Source organism: Triplophysa rosa, unplaced genomic scaffold (assembly GCF_024868665.1).
Source record: "Triplophysa rosa unplaced genomic scaffold, Trosa_1v2 scaffold336_ERROPOS74982, whole genome shotgun sequence".
NCBI classification, from domain to species: Eukaryota; Metazoa; Chordata; class Actinopteri; order Cypriniformes; family Nemacheilidae; genus Triplophysa; species Triplophysa rosa.
The window spans coordinates 49,754-74,982 of record NW_026634341.1 but is presented as its reverse complement, the minus strand read 5'-3'; the positions used below and the strand labels follow the sequence as shown (position 1 = coordinate 74,982).

At 44.4% G+C, this 25,229-nt stretch overlaps 1 protein-coding gene across 5 annotated transcripts in view; it reads left to right on the top strand.

Annotated features, from left to right (window-relative positions):
• The first annotated feature begins 6,626 nt into the window (after window positions 1–6,626).
• Window positions 6,627–25,229, top strand: part of plp1a (proteolipid protein 1a) — a 32,438-nt gene continuing 13,835 nt past the window's right edge. For 2 of the 5 annotated variants that reach the window (XM_057327932.1, XM_057327931.1), the window contains exons 1-6: window positions 6,627–6,923; window positions 8,570–8,756; window positions 8,882–9,038; window positions 9,393–9,561; window positions 11,508–11,581; window positions 12,227–12,292. In XM_057327932.1, coding sequence (XP_057183915.1) covers window positions 6,749–6,923; window positions 8,570–8,756; window positions 8,882–9,038; window positions 9,393–9,561; window positions 11,508–11,581; window positions 12,227–12,292 — 828 coding nt within the window. In that variant the 5' untranslated portion in view covers window positions 6,627–6,748. The other 3 variants (XM_057327930.1, XM_057327933.1, XM_057327934.1) reach the window with 3 other exon arrangements.

Below are 25,229 nucleotides of genomic sequence, written 5' to 3'. Positions count from 1 at the left end.
CCTGGCCGATTCCCCTGACGAAGGACCTGCTTTCCCAGGGGAAGGGCACGTTATGGCATCCCAGGCCAGACCTCTGTAACCTCCATGTCTGGCCCCTGGACGGGACGAGGAGATCCTGACTGGCCTACTTCCGGCTGTGGTGGAGACCATTACCCAGGCTAGGGCCCCTGCCACTAGGCGGCTGTACATCTATAAGTGGCGCCTCTTCTCGTCCTGGTGTTCTTCTCGCGGAGAAGACCCACAGAGATGCTCGATCGGGAACGTGCTGTCCTTCCTACAAGAGAGACTTGAGAGAAACCTCTCCCCTTCCACACTGAAAGTGTATGTAGCCGCCATCGCCGCACATCACGAACCAGTTGCTGGTAAGTCTCTAGGACAGCACGACCTGGTCATTAGGTTCCTTAGGGGCGCGAGAAGGCTGAATCCACCTCGTCCGCGCTCCGTACCCTATTGGGACCTTGAAGTGGTCCTGGCAGGCCTTCAGAAGGCCGCCTTTGAGCCCCTGGGAGAGGCCGCTCTTTCTCATCTTACGATGAAGACGGCCCTCCTGGTGGCGCTCACCTCCATCAAGAGGGTAGGCGACCTACAAGCATTCTCTGTGTCCACGGATTGCCTAGAATTCGGGCCTGGAGACTCTCACGTGATCCTGAGACCAAGGCCTGGCTACATGCCCAAGGTTCCCACCACTCCCTTCCGGGACCAGGTGGTGAACTTGCAGGCGCTCCCCACTGGGCCCAACCCCATCCGTGTTGTGTCCAGTACGCGCGCTGCGCCTCTACTTGGACTGCACGCAGAGCTTCAGAAGCTCTGAGCAGCTCTTTGTCTGTTTTGGAGGTCAGCAGAAGAGGAGGGCTGTCTCCAAACAGAGACTGGCGCACTGGATCGTGGATGCCTTCGCTACGGCATACCGATCTCAAGATCGCCCCTGCCCATTAGGAGTGAGGGCACACTTCACTCGGGGTGTAGCCTCCTCGTGGGCACTGGCTCAGGGTGCCTCTCTGGCAGACATCTGCAGAGCTGCGGGTTCGTGAGGTTCTACAACCTCCGCGTAGAACCGGTGTCAGCCCGTGTCTTGCATGGTAACAGGTACAACCGGCGACCGGTAGGGTGTACGCCTGTGAAAGCACCTTCCACCCTCCTAGGTGGGTCAGCGTGCTATTTCCGCCTCCCTTCTTCCCCTACTGGGCGAAGAATAGGCATTCCATCCATCACTAAGCACCTTCCTGGGGCGGGCTGGGCAGAGCAGCCTCGCCCCCTTAGGCCGGGGACCAGCTGAGTTATCTACCGCATAGCTCTAACCGGACCTAGTGCTCCAGACGTTGTAACCCCCCACTGGGTGTTTCCGTCTGATGTTTCCTCATGGTTGGTTCCCTACCTCGGGAACACATGACCTCCCCTAGGTGGACTTCCACCTTGCGGTACTCCCAGTCCGCTCATTTTCCCATGAGTTCTCCCCTGCCGGTGAGACCATGTGGGTGTCTCCACTAATTCCACCCCACGGTAGGTAGTGGTCTCTGTAGCGTTTTTCCCCCAGGGGGGAATAATGCTTACCCAGTGGCCCTTACGGTGCCGGGCGGCTCCTCGCTGTTAGAGAAACAAGGCCTCCCCCCGTGACGGCCGGTGGCAGGGGCTTCCCACCTTTTCTTCAAAAGCTCTGGGACCCCCTACCTCTCCACTGGACGGTTATAATTTCACTCTAGCGCTCACGTCTGACACGCCCAGGCCAGTCAGCGTCGCTCCGCTAGAGATTGTGACGTGGCACAGCACTGTGGCGTTTTCCATAGGAACCCCATCTGTCGGCTCGACACAACGTCGAGAGACAGACAGAAAGGGAACGTCTTGGTTACGGATGTAACCTCAGTTCCCTGATGGAGGGAACGAGATGTTGTGTCCCTCTTGCCACAACGCTGGCCACCCGCCGCAGCGGTCGAGGGATGCTCACAGGCTCCTCAAGCCAAAAGGTGAATGAATGCAGCACGCCGTCTTCCTTTTATACCCGGATATCCGGGGCGGAGTCCGGCATGCAAATTTCATTCGCCAATTTCATTGGCCTTTTCTAAATAGGCCCTAAAACATACCCCGGAAAAATGGGACGTGAGGGCACGGTCAAAAGTTCAACGCGACGTGGGCGTACCACACTAAGGGGCGGATACGGTCAAAGGTCAAAGCAAGTGGGCGGTCCCTCGCAACGTGGGTGGTCCGGAAGTAATTCACCCCTCCCCCTCCTCTGCAAAGGTCAATGACCCCATCAATCATACCTGTCAATCATTTTGACACTATGTCCCCCATATATACTACTGTAACCCTCTTCGTTGGTGTGCTCCCCCAAATGTCTCTGCGTTGTGTGATGCACTGGCTGTAAGAGGAGGACACCAAGACCGTCGTTGTGTAATAGCAGTGAAGCTTTCTTTTTTTATTTGTCTCGTACACATCAGCCACTTGTCAAAAAGGAAGAGCATTGTGTTAATTACAAATTAACATCAAAACATTATACAGTATATATCAAATTACAACAGGCAGCAAAATAGCTGTAGCTGCAGCCAATCACATGGTTGCAAACTAAGTAAAAGTAAACTTCAACATAGAAAAAGATGTCTTGGTTACGGATGTAACCTCAGTTCCCTGATGGAGGGAACGAGACGTTGTGTCGAGCCGACAGATGGGGTTTGACTTAAGAACCTATCATCTTCTGACTATTTAGAAAAGGCCAATGAAATTGGCGAATGAAATTTGCATGCCGGACTCCGCCCCGGATATCCGGGTATAAAAGGGAGACGGCTTGCTGCATTCATTCAACTTTTGGTCTGAGGAGCCTGAGAGCATCCCTCGACCGCTGCGGCGGGCAGCCAGCGTTGTGTTCAAGAAGGACACAATGTCTCGTTCCCTCCATCAGGGAACTGAGGTTACATCCGTAACCAAGACGTTTCCTTTCTGTCTGTCTCTCGACGTTGTGTCGAGCCGACAGATGGGGTTCCTATGGAAAACATCACAGTGCTGTACCGCGTCACAATCTTTAGCGGAGCGACGCTGACTGGCCTATTCTTCGCCCAGTGGAGGAAGAAGGGAGGCGGAAATAGCACGCTGACCCACCTAGGAAGGGGGAAGGTGCTTTCGCAGGTGTACGCCCTACCGGTCGCCGCTCTTACCTGTTACCATGCAAGACACGGGCTGACACCGGTTCTACGTGGAGGCTGTAGAACCTCGCGAAGGTGTTGGGCGTAGCCCAACCCGCAGCTCTACAGATGTCTGCCAGAGAGGCTCCCTGAGCCAGTGCCCACGAGGAGGCTACACCCCGAGTGGAGTGTGCCCTCACTCCTAATGGGCAGGGGTGATCTTGAGATCGGTATGCCGTAGAGACGGTGTCCATGATCCAGTGCGCCAGTCTCTGTTTGGAGACAGCCCTCCCCTTCTGCTGACCTCCAAAACAGACAAAAAGCTGCTCAGAGCTTCTGAAGCTCTGCGTGCGGTCCAAGTAGAGGCGCAGAGCGCTTACTGGACACAACACGGATGGGGTTGGGTCTTCCTCCCCAGTGGAGAGCGCCTGCAAGTTCACCACCTGGTCCCTGGAAGGGAGTGGTGGGAACCTTGGCCAAGTAGCCAGGCCGTGGTCTCAGGATCACGTGAGAGTCTCCAGGCCCGAATTCTAGGCAATCCGCGGACACAGAGAATGCTTGTAGGTCCCCTACCCTCTTGATGGAGGTGAGCGCCACCAGGAGGGCCGTCTTCATCATAAGATGAGAAAGAGCAGCCTCTCCCAGGGGCTCGAAGGGTGGCCTCTGAAGGCCCGCCAAGACCACTTCAAGGTCCCAAGAGGGTACGGAGCGCGGACGAGGCGGATTCAGCCTTCTTGCGCCCCTGAGGAACCTAATGACCAGGTCGTGCTGTCCTAGAGACTTACCAGCAACTGGTTCGTGATGTGCGGCGATGGCGGCTACATACACTTTCAGTGTAGAAGGGGAGAGGTTTCTCTCAAGTCTCTCTTGTAGGAAGGACAGTACGTTCCCGATCGAGCATCTCTGTGGGTCTTCTCTTCGAGAAGAACAGCAGGACGAGAAGAGGCACCACTTATAGGCGTACAGCCGCCTAGTGGCAGGGGCCCTAGTCCTCTACATGCTCCTCTTCCCTGACCTTGCACAGGGTCTGTGCAATGAGGCTCACTGGGGGAAAATGTACTTCCGCTTGTCCCGCGGCCAACTGTGCGCTAGGGCATCCGTGCTGAGGGGTCCCTCGGTCAGGGAGTACCAAAGCGGGCAATGGGTGGAGTCCGGGCAGGCAAACAGGTACACCTGCGCCTGGCCGAACCGCTCCCATATGAGCCGGACTGCGCGGGGTGGAGTCGCCCTTCTCCGCAAGGCGTTAACTGATGAGAGAGCGCATCGGCTGTCTGGTTCAGGTCGCCTGGGATGTGTGTGGCTCGCAGGGAGCTGATCATCTGCTGACTCCACAGGAGGAGGCATCGGGCGAGTCGTGTTAACTGCCGTGAGCGAATGCCACCCTGTCGATTGATATACGCTATGGCAGTTGTGCTGTCCGACCGGACCAGCACTTGCCTGCCCTGCACGAGAGGCTGCAGCCTCTTCAGTGCAAGTAGCACAGCCAACAACTCTAGGCAGTTGATATGCCAACGCAAGCGGGGGCCCATCCACCGCCCCGACACTGCGTGCCCGTTGCACACGGCACCCCAACCCTGCAGGGAGGCATCTGTCGTCACCACGACGTGCCTTGAGACCTGCCCTAGGGGGATCCCTGTCCGCAAAAAGGTCATTGAAGACCAGGGGGTCAGGGTGCGTCGGCAGAAAGGCGTGATGACAATACGCCTGCTGTCAGTGTGCCACGCTCTCCAGGGAACCCGACTCTGTAGCCAGTGTTGGAGCGGTCGCATGTGCATCAATCCGAGGGGGACCACCCCCGCCGAGGACGCCATGTATTTAATACAGGACGCCAAAGAGGTATTTAATCCGGATTAGCGAATACTCCACCAGAGTCAAATAACAAAAACAAGGCAAAAATCCAGGAATCAATAAGCAAAAATCCAAAAACAGATACTCAAATATTCCAAGAATACAGGCAAGAGAAACGAGAACAACAACTGAAACTCAATAATCGAAAGCCCTTCCCCCTTCCGTCTGATGTATCCTCATGAATAGTTCTCACCTCGGCAACCCATGACCACTCTAGGTGGACTTCCACCTTGCGGTTAACTCCTTTAGTCCGCACATTTTCCCATGAGTTCTCCCCTGATGGTGAGACCATGTGGTGTCTCCACTAATTCCTCCCTACGGCAGGTAGTGGTCTCTGCAGCGTTTTTCCCCCATGGGGGAATAATGCTTACCCAGTGGCCCTTACGGTGACGGGCGGCTTCTCGCTGTTAGAGAATTAAGGCCTCTGCCCGTGACGGCCGGTGGCAGGGGCTTCCCACCTTTTCGCAAAAAGCTCTGGGACCCCCTACCTCTCCACTGGATGGTTACAATTTTGCGCTAGCGCTCACGTCTGACTCGCCCCGGCCAGTCGCTCTGCTAGAGATTGTGACGCGGCTCAGCGCTGTGGCGTTTTCCATAGGAACCCCATCTGTCGGTTCGACAGACCGACAGAAAGGGAACGTCTTGGTTATGGATGTAACCTCAGTTCCCTGATGGAGTGAACGAGACGTTGTGTCCTTCTTGCCACAACGCTGGCTGCCCGCCGCAGCGGTCGAGGGATGCTCAGGCTCCTCAGACCAAAAGGTGAATGAATGCAGCACACCATCTCCCTTTTATACCCGGATTTCAGTGGGCGGAGTCCGGCATGCAAATTTCATTCGCCAATTTCATTGGCCTTTTCTAAACTAGTCAGAAGTTAATAGGTTCTCAAGAGCGAACCCCAACTGGGGCAGTTGTGGCCTAATGGTTAGAGAGTCGGACTCATGACCAGAAGGTTGCCGGTTCGATTCCCAGGGCCGGCGGGTAACAACTGAGGTGCCCTTGAGCAAGGCACCTTACCCCTACTTGCTCCCCGGGCGCTGCAGTGATAGCTGCCCACTGCTCCGGGGGTACGTGTGTTCACTACTCTCTGGATGGGTTAAATGCAGAGGTCACATTTCGTTGCCTTGTACATGTGCAATGACAATAAATTGAATCTAAATCTAAATCTGTCGGTTCGACACAACGTCTCGTTCCCTCCATCAGGGAACTGAGGTTACATCTGTAACCAAGACGTTTGGATATATTTTTAAGGTGATAAGACACAGTTTTACAAATGCTGGAGATGTGGCTTTCAAAACACAGATTACTGTCAAATATAACTCCTAAATTCTTAGCTTATAAATAAATATGAGAAAAGGACCTCTTGCTGCAGTGACATACTGTATGTTGGTTGTTATAATGCACTTTTCATGTGTGAACATTAGAGGTCAGTCTTTGCTCAAATGTTCTAGTAGTGATCCACAGAATAAGCTCCTTGTATGTTATAGCGTAGCGTCAACTCTATAAAACGAACATTTTTGCCAATAACATAAGCACATTAACCCACACAACCGCTGGTTAATTTTATTTAACTACTAATCTTTTTAACTAATTTGTTTAACTTGATATTAGAAAACATTGCCTTCAAGCCAAAACATGTGTTAATTGGGTTATTAAACAGCATGTTCTTTATTCAACAGTGATCATGATATAACCACAATCATTTACAAACAAATGTGTCATTTTTACCAAACTTGTTGGACTTGAACACTGATAATAAAATGCATGTCAATATCACTTGTTGGTGAATGTTGACATCATGGCCCCACTCATTCATCACTTTGAGCTCTGGGCTTGTCATAAAGTGCTTTGAAAAGGCACATTGTTTCTTCAGGCCGTCGTCAGCTGCCATTATTGTGCTGGAGACTGTGAGAGCGGTCAGTGACATTTTACTACAGCACACTAAACTGCCTCCAGACATGGGTAAGTACCGCATTTTCCCTCTTTAATATCTTACGTTAAATTCATTATAATTTTATATTTGACTTGACTTAAGTTCACACACAGAAAGTATTTGGACATATATAGGCCTCACATTGCAGCAGACAGCAACATTTTATACAACCTGCAAACCAATTTCTAAGTTTCTTACAAGTGCAACAACTTACAAGTAACTGATGTGACAGTGAATTAGATTGCTTGTTTTACGGGATTTTTAGCTGTGTGGGTGTCCAAAGGTGTCCTTCATCTCATTTATTAAGGACATGAACAGCATATCCATTGTTTTATCATTTTAAACCAAAAATGTGTTTGTGAAACTATTTGTGCTTTTATATACCAGCTCAGTGCCCTTTACTTTAACTGTATGATGCAGTCCATAGCCTACTCTAAACTCTATTTCAATTCTATAATGAAATGATAGCTTTTTGTTGAGTAAAACCATTCTCCGTGTAGATCTTGAAACACATCTTTGAACCAGCGTGAAATGGTGAAGGGTCATTGTGATGCTTTCTCTTTCGTCAGCACCTGACCAAGTAGTTCTTACTTCTATTTATTTTCTACTCTTTCTATCCTAAAAAAAGAATCCTTAGCTTTGTATACTGTGGTAGGGCTATATGAGACCAATTTTACAGCACTTGTGCTTTTTGTTGTTCCAATTGCTTCTATTGTTTCCCTCATTTGTAAGTCTAAACGACTAAATGTAAATGTATGCTTTGATGTGCGGATGTTTCTTTTTATTATCATCTCTTAACTCCTAACCATTTATCAGCACTAGATCTGATATTATGTGTCTTAGAAATACTAAATATTAAGCAGAGTATAGGTTCAGCAGCAGCACAACCCCCCGTCCCTCATCGCCTCTAGTTTTATTCACTGTCTGTCCTCCCGTCTTACTCTCATTTTCAGTCAGTGTGTAGGAGAGTTAGGGTGGCAGCAGCTCTTTGTTTGCATGTCATTGCTTGCCCTTGTGTTGCGTCCGGACAAAGGCTATTGTCAGTGCAGCCACAAAAAGAGACACTCTCGCTCTTGGTCCTCCTCATTTTCTCACACTACCCATGTCTTGGTACAAACCCACCCCCACACCAGCACATGACCAGTGCTCCCAGTGTCCCGGCTGCTTTATGCGCTCTTGTTCCCATCATCTACAATGCTTTTTCATTTGGCACACTTGAATGGATGGTGAACAGACGCCTGAGGTGGTTTTTATTGAGAATGAGCTGTATTTGTAACGTTCATACTGTAGTAGAGTGAAAGTAACTATGTAAAACCAAATTCAAATATGTAAATGTGTGATTTTTTCAGATTATGTATGCAGCATGTAAACATGGTTGCATCTCATGACTGTAACCCCATAAAGTAGATCTCCAGGAGCAGGACTGGGCACTCCTGTGTTAAAGGGTGATTGAGCTGTTATGTGTTATTGCTGAGGACGTAGAGGATTGATGAGCTGATGCAAACATGATCACACAGCGTAATAATTGGAGTATTGCAGGAAAAGAATGAGTGTGTTTTCATTTATCTGGACTTGACTGAATATCATGTATGCAGGAATATTGACAAGGATTTACAAAACGACCCAAAATCATGTGCAAGCATCAAATGTGTGTTTTTGTTGTTACTGAACGCAGGTTGTTATGAATGCTGTATGCGCTGTCTGGGAGGTGTGCCTTACATCTCTGTGGTGGCCACTCTTCTGTGTTTCTCTGGCATCGCTCTGTTCTGCGGCTGTGGACATCAGGCCCTCACCGAGAGCGAGAGACTCATCGAGACCTACTTCACCCGAGACCATCAGGACTACATCACACTAGCGTACCTGTGCGTGTCGGTAACATCAGATCCCAATCCACCTATTTTAGTTCACATCATTTGATGAAACCTATAGAGTGTACAGAGTGTAAACTGTTTAATGGATCGGTTTCTTTGCTTTCTCTCCACTGTAGTATTGAATATTTCCAGTATGTTATCTATGGCCTGGCGTCCTTCTTCTTCCTGTACTGTATCGTGCTGTTAGCCGAGGGCTTTTACACCACCAGCGCAGTGCGGCAGACGTTTGGAGAGTTTCGCAGCACTGTTTGTGGCCGCTGTCTCAGCACATCGGTGAGTGAAGATGTGATGGGTGAAGAGTGCAGGTGTGCACATGCGTTGGCTTTTGGTGAAGCACAAATCAAGAATTCTTCCGTCATTATCCTCTTTCAAACTCATGTGATTTTCTGTCTCCTGGGGAGCAGAAAAGGGCAAACTGTGAAGAAGGTTTACACATGTGTTGGACCAACAAGAACAACAATGCACCACAGTAATACTTACAGTGCAGTGTGTCTCATAAGTCATCATGTGATATGCAGTACACATCTAGTGTTCCGTAACAAAGAAAATAATGATGAGAACATTTTCATTTGTTGGCTAACTGTTTTGAAAGGGCAGGCATTAACAGGACGTGTATTCCTCCCGCAGTTCATCGTGATCACATACGTGCTGGTTGTCGTCTGGTTACTGGTGTTTTGCCTCTCTGCACTTCCTGTGTATTTCTTCTACAACATGTCAAACACCTGTCAAACTATAAACTTTCTCTCCGAGACGCCATCCAGCATTAACCAGCTGTGCATTGACGCCAGGCAGTACGGTAATGATCTCTCGATGCATTCCTAAGAGTTGTTTCTGTCTGTTCACTTTCCTGATCCGCTCCATATATTCATGACTAAATCACTGTTGATGTTCCTGAGGTTGTGATGACTCCATTACAAACAAAATTCCAGAGGTGGACAGTAACGAAGTAAATTTACCTGAGTACTGTACTTAAGTACACTTTTTGAGTATCTGTACTTTACTTGAGTATTATTTTTTCTGAGTACTTGTGACTTTAACTTCACTACATTTGAAAGACAAATATCATACTTTTTACTCCACTACATTTATAAAAAATTCCAAAAGTAGAATGTCATTTCTGTGTAGCGGGTTTTCCTGTGGGCACAATTTATCTGCCCTGCGATCTGCCAGGACCTTTCACTGTTGCAAAGTATTTCAGTTTTTCTAAGCTTGTGGTTTTCCGGCTAGCTTTCAATGGCCATTTGGCGTAAATCTGGCAACCCTGGGATCGTCCCAGTAAACTAATGAAAACGTTGGCAGTACTACACAGCTGAAAGTGCTCTAAAAGGCAAATAGAACAATAAAAGACGAAAAAGGCATCAAATACATCTTGAGCTACATGACCGAGGAAATGGAAAATGTAAAGTTTAATTAGAAATTTCATGAGATCACATAGCCAGAGTTAATGAAGTGTGCGTGCGTGTTAACTTCTGATCTGCTGCTGTATCATTTAAAGCCGTTAGGAAAATGAATGATGTTTTTACTGTTGTAACTATAGTTGAAGTATTCCTGCTGAAATAAAAACAATAGAACCCTGCCCAAAATACAACTGAAAATGTAGGCTAATGGATTTAATGGTTATAATGGGAATTGTATTGTTTGGATACTTGTTGTCTACTTGTATGTGATGGATTCTATTGGTGGGATGGTAAATCCTATTGGAATAAAACCCAAACCACACTACAAAGAGGAATTTAATAGAAAAATCTCATTCTAATTCACAAATTCCTTGTTTTTTTTCAGCAGAGATGGTATTTTTAGGAAAACCACAGTAACACAATTTTTACTTTAGTTTCATTATAGTAGCTATGTTTGTAGGTAAATTATGGTAATACAAATGGTAATAAATCCAACAAGCACATGGCTTCTACACTTGACTATTTACAAGAACCTTACTACTTACTGGAAAATATACAAAATAAAAGAACACTGCTCATAAATACATATAGGCCTAGGGGGCTAATGAGGATAATTAGGCTAAATGATCATACAGGATTATATCTAAACTAAACATGCTAAACATATAAAGCTCTTAAAGGAGTAGCTCACTGCAAAATTTGCCCCCATTGACTTTCCATAGTAGGAATAAAAATTACTTTACTTTTACACCTTTAATACAACTGATACTGTGAGCTGCTCGGTGTATTCAGTAGGTTGCTTCAGAGGCATAAGGTATACGACAATAAAACAATGCACAACTGACATAAAGGAAATTTACTTTTAATACTTGAGTACTTTTAAAAGCACGTACTTCTGTACTTTTACTGAAGTAAGAATCTGTCTTTACAACTTTTACTTGTAGTGGAGTAATATTTGACCAGTAGTATCTGTACTTTCACTCAAGTAAGGAAGTTGTGTACTTCTTTTAATGGGAATTTCGCAGAGGGGAACGAAGTCTTAGATTTGAAGTATTCAGAAATGTATCGGTCGCAGAATTTAACCAGCTTAATCAGTTCTTCCACTTGTTCACACTGAATTACGTATCTTGATTTACAGTTACGTTTAAAGTTAGTAAACGTGTGTTAACATGTTTACAATGATAAAGAGAGAGACAATTAACCAGACACAAATGTAGTACAGTGTAGTAAATGTAGATATTACCGTTCTGGGTTTATGTAGTGTTATTGATACTGACACAAAATGCAATTAAACCTCATCGTGTCCTGATCTCTTATACATCTTGTTGTGTTTCATGTCTTTAAGGTCTACTTCCGTGGAATGCGGTACCAGGAAAAGCTTGTGGAATGATCCTGTCTAATATATGCAAGACAAGAGAGGTAAGACATGCCCCTGAGCCATTCAGCGTCTTACTGTCATTCCCCAGAAGAGCTTCCTCAAAGTCTTAACAAATCTAAAGATCACAGAGCACAGTATTTGGAGTCACATTTCTGTCTTGAATTTATATGATCACATTTTTGCACAATTGTTCTATGTTAGCTATCCTGTAGCTCAGTGGTTAGAACATGGCGCTATAGCAACGCCAAGGTCATGGGTTTCGATCTCAGGGATTGCACGTCCTCAGAAACAAATGTATAGTATCATGCAATGTAAATCGCTTTTGAGAAAAGCAACTGCCAATATGCATAATTGTAAATGTTGCAAAGCAGCTTTACACTAAATAAATTTTAGAGAGACATAAGAAAAACACAAGAGACATAATTGAGACAAGAAAACAGTAAAGACATAAAGGGAAATCAAAGACAGGAAAATTATATTTTAAAAGCACTATTAATATACATTGAAGTGAATCATTTTTTTAGATGTACGTTGGCCCTACTACATGTAAAAATACATATGTCATGGATTGCAGTTGGACCGTTATAGTGCTGTTATGAAATTATATGTGTCACATGTCTGATTACATAGTGGATGACAAAATAAATGAGAATAATTGATGACATTCAAACTTGTTTTTTTTCCAGTTTTTCTTGACTAATGATTTGTACTTGGCTGCATTTGCTGGGGCAGGAATGACAGTCTTGGCTTTGGTAAGTGACCAAACAGTACACCACCACAGTTCCCTTTTTGTCTGTCTCTCGACGTTGTGTCAAGACAGAATGGCGTTTGAACTTGAGAACCTATCATCTCTGATTGTACTTTAAAAAGGCCAATGAACTTTGGCGAATGGCATGGCATGCCAGTCTCCGCCCCATGCATACGGGGTATATAAGGAAGATGGCGTGCCCATTCATTCACATTGTGCTCTTCGGAACCAGCGAGGCATCATTTATGCTGAGCATTCTCATCTCTGCAGAGATTATCCTGCCGGATTCTACAATGCAGAGCAGCGGACTCGTCCTCTTGTCTGCGACTTCCCCTGGGCGTTTTGGTAACATGGCGTACATCAATTGCCAGGGTGGCATTCGCTTACGGCAGATGTCGCAAATCGCCCGACGCCTCCTCCTCTGGAGTCAGCAGCTGATGAAATCCCTGCTGGCCACTCACATCCCGGGTGACTGCAACCAGACAGCCGATGTGCTCTCTCGGCAGGTCACGCTCCGCATCACTCCACCCCAGTGCTGTCCAGCTCATTTGGGAGGTGGACCTGTTTGCCTCCCTGGACACTGCCCATTGCCCGCTTAACTGATGCCCCCCTCTGCACGGACACCTTAGCGCACAACTGGCCGTGGGACAAGCGGAAGTACCCCTTCCCCCAGTAAGCCTCCTTGCACAACACCATAACTCAGGCCAGCACTCCATCCACCATGCACCTGTATGCATTTAAGTGGCACCTGTTCTTGTCCTGGTCTTCTTCCATTTGCCAAAACCCACAGAGTAGTGCCATCGGTGTCGTGCTATCCTTTCTCCAAGAGAGGATAGAGAGCAACATCTCCCCTTCCACCCTCAAGGTGTATCTCGCCGCCATCACCGCACATCACACGCTTGTTGCGGACAAGTCTCTCGGACAGCACGGCCTGGTCATCAGATTCCTGAGGGGTGCTAGGAGGCAGAATCCTCCCCGTCTGCGCTCCTTACCCTCTTGGGACCTTAATGTGGTCCTCAAAGGCTTAGAAAGGGCCCCGTTTGAGCCCCTGGGGGAAGCCAGTCTACCTCATCTCTCGATGAAGACGAATCTCCTATTGGCACTCGCCTCTGTCAAGAGGGGAGGGGATCTGCATGCACTCTCTGTGTGCAACGAGTGCCTTGATTTTGGGCCGGGTGACTCCAACGTGGTTCTGAGACCCCGGCCTGGCTACGTGCCCAAAGTTCCCACCACTCCCTTCAGGGACTAGGTGGTGAACTTCCAAGTGCTCCCCCCTGTGGAGAAAAACCCAACCGCTGCCGTGTTGTGTCCAGTACGCGCCCCGCACCTCTACTTGGACCGCACACAGAGCTTCAGAAGCTCTGAGCAGGTCTTCATCTGCTTTGGAGGACAGCAGAAGCAGAGGGCTGTCTCCAAACAAAGACTGGCGCACTGAAACGTGGACACCATCACTTTGGCGTACCAATCCCAAGATCTCCCGTGCCCACTTGCAGTGAGAGCTCACTCCACTTGGGGTGTAGCCTCCTTGTGGGCACTGGCTCAGGGCGCCTCTCTGGCAGACATTTGCAGAGCTGCGGGTTGGGCTATGCACCACACTTTTGCAAGGTACTATAGTCTTCGTGTAGAGCCGGTGTCAGCCCGCGTCTTTCATGGTACCAACAGGTAAGACCGGCGGCCGGCTGGGAATACGCCTGTGAAGCGCCTTTTCCCCTCACCAGACGAGTCAATGCGCTATTCCAGCTTCCCTACTTCCCCCACCAGGCGTATACCAGGCCCAGTATAGAGTAGGGTAGAGTTATCCCTCACGAGGGGAACCCCTATACCTGAGCTAGTACTCCATATGTAGTGACTTCCCCTTGGGTCGTCCCGTCTGACGTTTCCTCACCCTTCGGTTCCCCTGTTGGTGAACCTGTGACTTCCCCTCGGTGGACTTCCACCTCTTCTGTGCACCCTTCAGTTGGGGCCCTGCATGACTATTCCCATGAGATCTTCCCACTGGTGAGACCGTGTAGGTCAGGGGTTGCCAAGTAAGTTTGGCATCGGGCCAAAAAAACTCCACTAGATGGCGGGCCAGAACATAGTCAAAGCATAATTTAAGAAATTTTGCAACACAGACCGTCTTACTAAAACACACATACGTGGGAGATACGGAATGGATAAAAATAACTACAAAAATACAAGAGGACTTGAATAAGCCCATTAATGGCATGTTTAAGTCATTCTCTTATGCAACGCATGTTTTATTTCCTCTTTCCATATTGTGAATAATAAATGGGTATCATTTTAATTAGCTTGTTACACAATGGAGCCTAACTTATTGTAATAATTATTTGACGTAGCCTACTTTTACACTCATCACGTACTAAACTGCATTTTTTTATTGTTTGCGTGCTGGCTGGGGTACGGTATTACGTCGTGTGCAGAGTGATGTTACCAGCTAGCAGCTAGCTGGTGAGAGAAAATAGCCCTATCAAAGTATATAAAGAGGAAAGTTGACAGTGAAAATAGGGCATACAAAGAATGGAAAGACAACTATGCGTTTATCCTACCTAGTTTTGTGAATGCAAAGCCAGTGTGTCTTATCTCCAACAAAGTTGTCGCTGTTTGCAAAGAATATAATATTAGACGGCACCACAAGATGAAGCATAGCACTTTCAAAGTGGTCTTTCTGCTCTAAACAGAGGCACAAAAGCGCAAAATTGAAGCACTGGCAGCATATTTCACTGTTAGTTCTTTCATACAAAACATTTCATGACGGCTATTGTAGAGGTGTGTCTAGCGATCGACAGACTCTTTTGAATGTCTTTCAGAAGTTTTCAAACTAAAAGCTCTCAATTCATTTTCAAATAAAACATTGCTGCAAAAACCTTCTCATACTATTATTTTCAAGCCAAAATTACTAAAAAAGTGATTGTGAATAACTGTTGTTGTCATGACAGATCTATTTCAGAACCAGCAGTTATGAAAATAATAATAATGCAGTTGTGGCCCCAGGCCGCCTGTTGCCGACCCCTGGTGTAGGTATTTCCACATATCACCTCCCTATGGTAGGATGTGGTTTTCGAAGCGCACCCCCTCAAGCGAAGGAGTAGCGCTCCCCAGTCTCCCTTATGGTGCCGGGTGGCTATCTCGTCTCTAGAGTGGTAAGAGCCTCTCATCGTTGACACTCTCAAGTTGATGCCTTACTACACCACTGGAAGGTCACGTTTCGCGGTAGCACTCACTTGTGACCAGGCCAGTCAGTGTCGCATTGTGGCATTTCGTATAGGGACCCCATTCTGTCTCGACACAATGTCGAGAGACCGTCAGAAAGGGAATGTCTCGGTTACCACTGTAACCGCTGTTCCCTGATGGAGGGAACGAGACGTTATGTCCTTCTTGCCACAACGCTTCGCCATCTGCTTCAGTGACCAGTAGATGCCTCTCAGGTTCCTCAGCCCAAAAGGTGAATGAATGGGCACGCCATCTTCCTTTTAAACCATATGCACGGGGCAGAGACTGGCATGCCATGCCATTCGCCAAGTTAATTGGCCTTTTAAAAGTACAATCAGAGATGATAGGTTCTCAAGTTCAAACCTCATTCTGTCTTGACACAATGTCTCGTTCCCTCCATCAGGGAACAGAGGTTACAGTCATAACCGAGACATTTATTTGCATCAAGCCCTTTCTGTAGGTATTAAGGAATTTTGTTCCTGCATTTATCAAGGCCTCGGCTGTAATTTATTGTTCCCGTTCGTATACTGATAACTATAACTGTAACACAGGCTCAGGCAGATTTGGATCCATTTGCAGTTTATTCCAACAAGCAGTGTCAAACAAGCAGCCGTTCAAGGGGGCAGACAAACGTAGTGTAGGTAATACAACAAACGCAGTGGAAGGTACATTCACAGATCAACGTCCAGGCAAACAAGGTAAAAGGCAGGCAGCAAACGATCAACCGGTTATATCCAGGCACGGTTAACACAGGAGTACAATACAAAAATACAATAGAAAATACAGAACGCTCAGAATTGCAGCCGGGCAAAAAATACTTCACCAGGAGCGATTGGAAGTAGAGCGAGACCTCTGGTGGCCGAGGGAAATGTCTGTGGAGTTCGTGATAGTAACGGTAACTATTCTCATTAATGGCCTCTTCCCACGGGACTGGCAACTCAACTATTATGACAATCTGGCTGGAGTTGGACCAGAGCACCAGGTCTGGGCACATATTGGTGGCTACAATTTTACATGGACTGTGGGACTGTGGTTCAAGTTGACATGCATTTCCAAGTCCCTGGCTATATTCAGCTTTCCTAAGTCAGAGGGCTGAGACTTAGGCCGCTTTTTATCCCCTTCTCGAACAAAGGACTGCCTTTTTGTTAAGGTATTCTTGGCATTTAGGGGGATGTCGTTTGTTGAAACTCTCTTGGTCTTTATAGCTGCCGCCAAGCACCCCAGTACTTGATTGTGGCGCCATGTGTACCTCCCGTGTCCAGCTGTTCTTACACCCCACTAAAATATGTCTGAGGTTTGCTGGTGCTGCACACAAGTGGCAGGCTGGGTCTTGTCCACACCATACCTGCATCATATGTGGCCCTAACGATAAAACTTAACCTGTTTGTTTCTATGCTCCACAGCTCACCCCAAGTGATTTATGCTGTTCTATCCCTTCCCACCTCATCCAGCGGCCTTGCTGGGCTTGAGAGACTGCTCTGGTGCATCGAGCTGCTTCCTCTTGACAGCGTACCTCCTCCACCACCAGCTGTCGCTGTTCCTTTGGTGTAGTCTTTTGCCATTTAGGTTTTGTTATTCCCAAGCCAAGTCCCCCTCTGCCATATTGGACTTGCCACACAATATCCTTGTGTCTGAGGGCTGCCTTTGCATCAACAACTGCTGAAGCTGTGTTCCATTTCCTCCCTGTCTTTAAAGTTGGAGCAGCATCTCTTACGTAGGAATGACAGGATTCTTTAAGCGTCATCTCCACCCTTGTTTTGGCGCATTTGTACTCCTCCACAAGGCTTGAAATAGGAAGAGAGAGAGCTCCATTGTTGTACAGCCTTATGTTGCTAGGGCATCTTGGTAACCCAATCCATTTCCTGATCTGTGTACTTACCAACCTCTCCAAGTGCTTGCCGTGAGATAAAGTGAGCTTATACAGGTGCTGGTCATATAATTAGAATATCATCAAAAAGTTGATTTATTTCACTAATTCCATTCAAAAAGTGAAACTTGTATATTATATTCATTCATTACACACAGACTGATATATTTCAAATGTTTATTTCTTTTAATTTGATGATTATAACTGTCAACTAATGAAAATCCCAAATTCAGTATCTCAGAAAATTAGAATATTACTTAAGACCAATACAAAGAAAGGATTTTTAGAAATCTTGGCCAACTGAAAAGTATGAATATGAAAAGTATGAGCATGTACAGCACTCAATACTTAGTTGGGGCTCCTTTTGCCTGAATTACTGCAGCAATGCGGCGTGGCATGGAGTGGATCAGTCTGTGGCACTGCTCAGGTGTTATGAGAGCCCAGGTTGCTCTGATAGTGCCCTTCAGCTCTTCTGCATTGTTGGGTCTGGCATATCGCATCTTCCTCTTCACAATACCCCATAGATTTTCTATGGGGTTAAGGTCAGGCGAGTTTGCTGGCCAATTAAGAACAGGGATACCATGGTCCTTAAACCAGGTACTGGTAGCTTTGGCACTGTGTGCAGGTGCCAAGTCCTGTTGGAAAATGAAATCTGCATCTCCATGCAGATAACATAAATAAGGACTACAATTAACTAAACTTGACTTGACTTGACAGGGAACAAGAACTCACCAGACGAATGACAGATAACACAATGACCTGGAACGAGGAAACAAGAGGGCAGGAACAATGACGAGACCTGGAGAGAGTATGGCGAGCCAGAAGGGCCAAAATTACCTCCCTCCACATGAAACATGAGGTTCTGTCATAGCTCTGCCTCATCTTGTCATGTTTTTCTTGGTCTTGTGGCAGAACCATGACATTATCGTTCAGAAGCTGGAAAAATTGCTCTGAAAGTGATTCCAGCGATAAATTAATAACGATTTTTCAACTTTTTTATAGTTTTTGTCCATAGTGTGACAGCCATTTAGAGTTTGGCTCTTTTGACTTGGCTCAGAAAGCAACTCATATTAACCATACCTTAAGAACCATAAACAAAACAACAGCATAGGCACTCACGTTTTACTAGAAAACAGGTCACTCTCTTAGTCAGAAGTCAATCGGTTAGAAAATAAGTCTTCTTTATCAGACTTCTGGGTCTTACTGTATCTCTTGTTTCTTGTTCTCTTTAGCTCACATATACTGTGTCCACCACCTATAACTTCGCTGTTCTGCGGTATCTGGGGAGAAAAGGCATCAGTCCACGATGTTAAAGCTTCTCTCCTGGGCTTCACTGCTTCCTTCTACTGTCAGTAACAGCACCATCCAGGAGCACTTTGGAGTTGATCATCTTCATCTTTTCCAGAGCACAAAACCTTTTCTTTACTCTCGTTTACATTTATGGACTTTTTAAATAAGCATTTTGATCTTTTTGTCTTCACCCCTGCTTTTCTTTAGGTAGTGTCAATTTTTAGTAAATGATGCTGCCTTAAAGTCCTCCTGGTAAGTTAAATCTTGTAACTGATGAAGATATAAAATAGATCGGTGTTAGTGATCTCTTTAATTACTCAGTGACAGGAAGGGTTTTAGTACAAGTACATTAAATAAAAAGCTAAATACTTTTAGGTTTTTTACTTTTGTTTATTATGCCTGATGGATGGATGTCAAGTCTACTGTGGTTTATAGCCATCAGTGCACAGACAAAACTGTACCATCAACATTCCCAACAAAATTGTAATAGTGACATATTAAAGCGATAATTCACCCCCGAATTAAAAATGTGCTGTTTATTTACTCACCCCGAGGCCATCTGAGATGTAGGTGACATTTTTTCTGGACTTGAACAATAAACCCTCATCTATAGGGGCCTCATTTTTGGATGTTGCGTAGAAACCGTCTTAAATTTGATTTTACGAAAATTTCTGTTAAGTGTGTATGTGTGATTCATAGAACAAACGTACACACAGATAACACATGTACGCCTCTCTATTAGAGGTTAAGTCTATAAATCGCAAATGATCGTGAAATTGCACACAGCTAACAGTTTCAGATCTCTGCCTTTTAATGATGTCTAATTAATGTCATTGATATATAAATAGCAGCTGTCAACATCCAAATTCTTTATGAGCGGCAATAATGACTTAAATTTCCAAAAACCTGCAGCACTTGGACAAGCAAAAGTGCATACGTCTGCTCATACCCTGACGTGGCACTAAGCACTTTTCCACGTCAAAGACCGTTTTTATAAATATGAACGTTGCTGTGGATTTTTTGCGCACGTTTAATAAATGTGGCCCCAGATCTCTAAGAGTTCTAAGAGCACATGTATCCAACACAAGCGTGATCCCTGTGGCTCCTGGTGACATATTGATGTCGGTAACACTTTAGAATAATGGTCCGTTGTTAACAAGTAACTATGCAGAAAGTAATAGGCAGTACTACATGAAATATATCTCTATGGATAGGCTATACTGTATATGTAGAATATATCCATTCATGTTTTGGTATTTGGCTTTTGGTATTTGTATTTATTCATAAATTAGTTTCCACAAACAACCTATTTTTTCACTTTATGTACGTTAATGTTGAGATTAGTAATTAAATGTTTTTTCTTTATTAATTGGTCATAGTTCGCAAGTAATTGTCAATGATGGCATTTTTCTTTAGTAATGATCAAATACCAAATAAGGAACTACCTTTGTCCTAAATTAGCTATTACTTACTGCTTAGTTAATCTTGCTTCTATATTAGTTAATAGTATTAAGGTAAGTGTTAATGTAGTACTGCCTATTACTTTCTGCATAGTTACTTGTTAACAACGGACCATTATTCTAAAGTGTTACCTTGATGTCTTGTGAAGTGATTTGATCGTTACTTGCAATAAACTGAACTCAATTCATTTATCAAATTTATGAGCGGTAATGTACAGCTTCCGCCAAACGCCCTGATCGCTGGGGTGTAAGTCGCAAGATGATCTCCAGAAATATGTTTTTTGAAATTATAGAAATAGCGTATTTAATCAATAAGTGTAACAAAATATTAAAATATTGGAAAAGTTCAAAAACCAGGCAAATAAAAAGCTTTCAGCCTTTGGAATTTCCTTCCCCTCGATCGTGAGGTGATTACATCACATTAACATCATAAGCAACCGCAACAGGTTAGGTGCAGCAAGCCATTTTACAGCACCATGTTAAAAATTCCCATTGTTACTTCCCAGGACGTATTTGTTTGTGGTGTGTTGTTTCTCTCTCTCTCTACTTGCCAGTAGGAGGTAATGGCCACCACCTGATATCAATGATTGGCTGGTGATACCGATTGGAGGATGAGAGGGAGCAGCAGAGTTTTAAGCAGCACTTCCACTACAGAAAATGTGGTTGTGTGTGCGTGGAGGCTCTGTTCCCCGTGTTGTTCAGCGGAGATTCTTTGTGAATATTGGTTTCCTCTTCATTTCTTTTTTATGACATTGAGGTATACTGCTGTTGTAATTGTCATTCTTCTCAGCCAGAAAGCCTCATATATATACAGTATATTGTAGGGTTATTTTTGTTTGTATTCTAATTTTGGTTATTGGATTTGTAAAGTAAGTTTGAACTGTTCATTTGGGGATGGGGTGTAAGTAGAGAGGGGGTGCCGTTTTCTTTCTGGACTTGTTTTCTCCTGTTTATGTTAGTAATGGAGTTAGGGTATTTTGATGTACTTTTGTTTTCTATTCTTTTGGAAGGTTAGCTAGATTCTGGGTTTTAGTTAGAAGTGTTATGTTTGTTGTTTTGGCCTTAGCCCCCTCTCGAAGTCATTAACAACCCTCCTGCATCTAAGACAATAAATGAATACCTTTCTTGCATTTAAGTTTTGAATTGTGATGTTTCTCTTGTAATTTCCTCTTATGGGGTTTATTACATTGCCTTATTGCTGACACACACACACAACACCATTTTTATTCTGTTACGTGACCCAGCGATCCCTAGACTTGATACGGGAACGTAACACCATATGTGCACGCAGATTATTTTTCAGGCTTTAAGTTTAGGATATTTTCATTTGTTGGAATGAAACGTTGGTTGATATCATCCAAAGACAACACAGGGAGGCCAGAAGCGCCGCAGTTAGAAAGGATATCGACCTCAGGTACAAAAACAGACTGGCGTTTGCATAAAAAGGACATCCATCAGCACTCGAATCAGTTTGATGAGATTTGACTATCTGCAGGCTAGTAATAGTTTATGGTTTATGTATAAAAACAAGTAAAGCAATGAGTAAATTATTATAAAATAATATGTTAGACTGTGTTCTTTTGTGTTGTCATTATGCCTGGGTTTTGATAGACCTAATAAGTGCATGTGTGCAGTTGCATGCAACGTTTGTATACTTTAACCACCTCCGAGGATAGTGGGGGTCTCAAGTCACTGTTATTTTGGGGGTCGTGGGCTGAAAAGTTTGGGAACCTCCCTGATTTATGCGTCATTTTCGTGCGATCAGGACTTTTAGCAGTAGCTAAAATGGCCTGAGGGTGAGTAAAGAAACAGTAAATTTTAATTATGGGGTGAATATCGTTGTTGTTTCCAACATGATTTGGGGAAAAAAGAAAATTCTGAGTTCATGTGCACTCATCATCATAAGTGTAAGGTAGCATTAATATAAGTTTTATACAAAAGCAATTAATTTGTATTATTTCATTATATCAAATGTTAATGTCTACAGTATGTACTTGAGCCTCTTTGAGACAGCAGGTTAAGATACAGTTTTGAATAAAAATAAACAAATAAGATAAGATAATGGGGAGCCTTGGTGAGATCAAGGAAAGAAAAAAAAACTGGTTTCCGTGGTGATTATCCCTCACATCTGGTTGCTATGGAGCCAGACGCAGAAATGTGGTGTTTTCTTGTGACCCCCACACTTTTTTCTCACAGCCTCTTAAGAAGGTTGGGAAAGGCCTAAACAATGAAGCATGCTTACTTTGTTCAGGAACCAATTAGAGGAAAGTCTCTGCACAAACCCATGCTAGGGGTCCAAAGATTTCACCCACTCACAGAGAAGGTGCCGGGACCTTCAGCTAAATAAAAGCCCTTCTGTGACTGGTGCACAGATGGGAGAAATACTGTTAGATGTTAATGTTAAACTCTTAAAACTTGTGAAACCGAAGTAAAAGACACTTTAGGAAAAACAGCTGCCATTCCAACCATAGCCTAATTTTCTGCTTGCTATAGATAACACTACTTTCATATTGTTTGTAAAAGTTAAAGGGATAGTTCACACAAAATTCTAATTTGCTGTTTATTTACTCACCCCCAGGCCATCCAAGATGTAGGTGACAATTTTTCTTGAGTAGAAAAATAAAGAAGATTGTTTGGTAAATCCGCAGCCCTGTGCTTCATTTAATGGATGTATTTGGGGTCCACTTGTCCAAGAGTTCCTGAAGCACATAATTCCAACAAAAGTGGCTCCTGGTGACATATTGATGTCTTGTGAAGCGAATCGATCGATATTTGCAATAAACTGAACGCCATTTTTAATAAAATTAGCGGTACTATACAGCCTCTGCCACACGTCCTGATCACGATCTTCTTTTTGTAGTATTCGGTGGCAGATGGCATAGCAGCTTCTGGTACGTTTAGCACCACCTGCAGAAAGGGAGTGTTTGATACTGTGCATACTTCATTTTCATACTTGTGACTTGCAAAGCAATGACTTGGTCCCAGCTCAACTCAACTCAACTCAACTTTATTTATATAGCGCTTTTACAATTTTCATTGTTACAAAGCAGCTGTACATGAGACATATTGACTATAAGCAAAACAATTAAAGTTGTACCTGCAAAAACAAGAAAAAGGTGAAAACACAGAAGACAGACATACCCACATACAAAACACTCCACACACACAATATGCACACGTACTAACACACATAGACATAGAGACACACACACACACACACACGGATGCGCACACACACACAACACACACACACACACACACACACGTACGTACACAGACAAGTACGCACACACACACACGCTCAGTGAGAGCACACATTTAAGATAAAGGAGAGAGAAGCACAGGTCAAATATAACAGACTATAAATTCCTATATGCAATATTAATTAAGTAAAACTTTAAGATTCTAAAGCAGCCCCCCCGGTCAGGCAGATAGTGCAAAAACAGTATGCAAACGGTGGCGAGGAACCCAAAACTCTAATCGAGAAAAAAAACCTCAGGAGAACCCAGGCCCAACCAGGGGATTCCAGTTCCCCTCTGGCAAAAGCTGCTGCCTCTGCACAAGCTCCAGAGAACTTGCACAACAAGGCTAAATAAAATAAATAAACTTAATAATAAAATAAATTATAGTTTAAGATTATCATTAATAATCTAATAGCATTTGAAATTTTGTGGTGAAGACATGTCAAGAGACCGCGTCCTTCTTTATCCAGCTCTATCATCTCAGCTCTTGTCAGGTCCCCACTTCCCATTCTCCGCTCTACCATCAGGTCAGGCCATGAACTGCATCCTGCTCGCTGTGGTAACCTTGGAACAATGAGACAAGACTGGCTGAGAGTAGAGTACTGTTCTGTACTCTTTGATGCAACAAGTACATCAGTTGTGTTTTTGGTTCCGGTTGATCTAACTAATGCAGCCTAAACCCTCAGAGGATTTATATTATGGAAGTGTAGTGTATGCAAGATTAAAAAGATGCGTCTTTAGTCTAGATTTAAACTGAGAGTGTGTCTGCCTCCCGGACAGTGCAGGGAAGACTATTCCAAAGTTTAGGCGCTAGATAGGAGAAGGATTTTCCTATCTAGGAAAATCCTTTTCCTATCTAGCGCCTAAACTTTGAAATTATGGCTCCTTTTCTCGAAACTCTAAACACAAATACATAACTTCTCACCCAATTCCCTCAACATCCTATTTTCAGGTCAAAATGAAGCTCTCCACTCTAAACCATTCAAATTTGCTGAAAAAGCAAACTTTTCCCCCAAACATGACACACAAGTCCTCAGAAACACTCACACTACAACATAGTTGTAGACACTGGTGAGATCAATTCAAAACACTGTTACTAAAACCTTTTATTGTGATTCAAGAAAATAGTAAATTGTGTCTAAAACATAAAACATATGAGAGTGGAGAAACATAAAACATAACATAAAAGAGTGCAGAAAGAGCAAAATGCCACAATGGGCTTTAGGAAAAAATAAAATATTACACTACTGTTACGGTAAGTAATCTTAGATGAAAGTAGATGAAATAGACAAGACAAGAAAAGTAAAAAAACCAAAAAAACAATATAAACTGGGTATGCAACACAATGCAGAATACAATTGCATAAATAGATAAATAAACATGGCATCCTATGTACCTTTGGCCCAATATTGATGCAGGATACGATAGCAATTTCTTGGACTTCTGACAAAAAAAATTGTAAGTAGTCGTCTCTGAGTTCTGCAAATAAAAAAAAGTAAAGTAAAAAAAATGCTACAAATAAACTTGACAATCATAGATTCAGGGTGCACATGCTATTCAGTTTACTGGATACAGAATAGTGACATTTCTCTCATCTAAAGTGTGTACTGTAATTATACGTTATGTTTACAGTAAGTAGTATAAAGCCCAGTAGTTGATTCTAGGATGCACACGTACCTGTGCTCCAGTTGATATTATCCTGAGATTCTGATTGGTGTGTCATGAGTTTTGCTACTGAATGTTTACTGATGGATAAATGTCTTACATCTTGACACTTCAGTTCATTATATTGTGTGTTTGTGTTTTCTGAATGAGAACATGGTTAAACCTTTGCAAATTGAGACTGTTTGTGTGTGGGGTTTGTACACG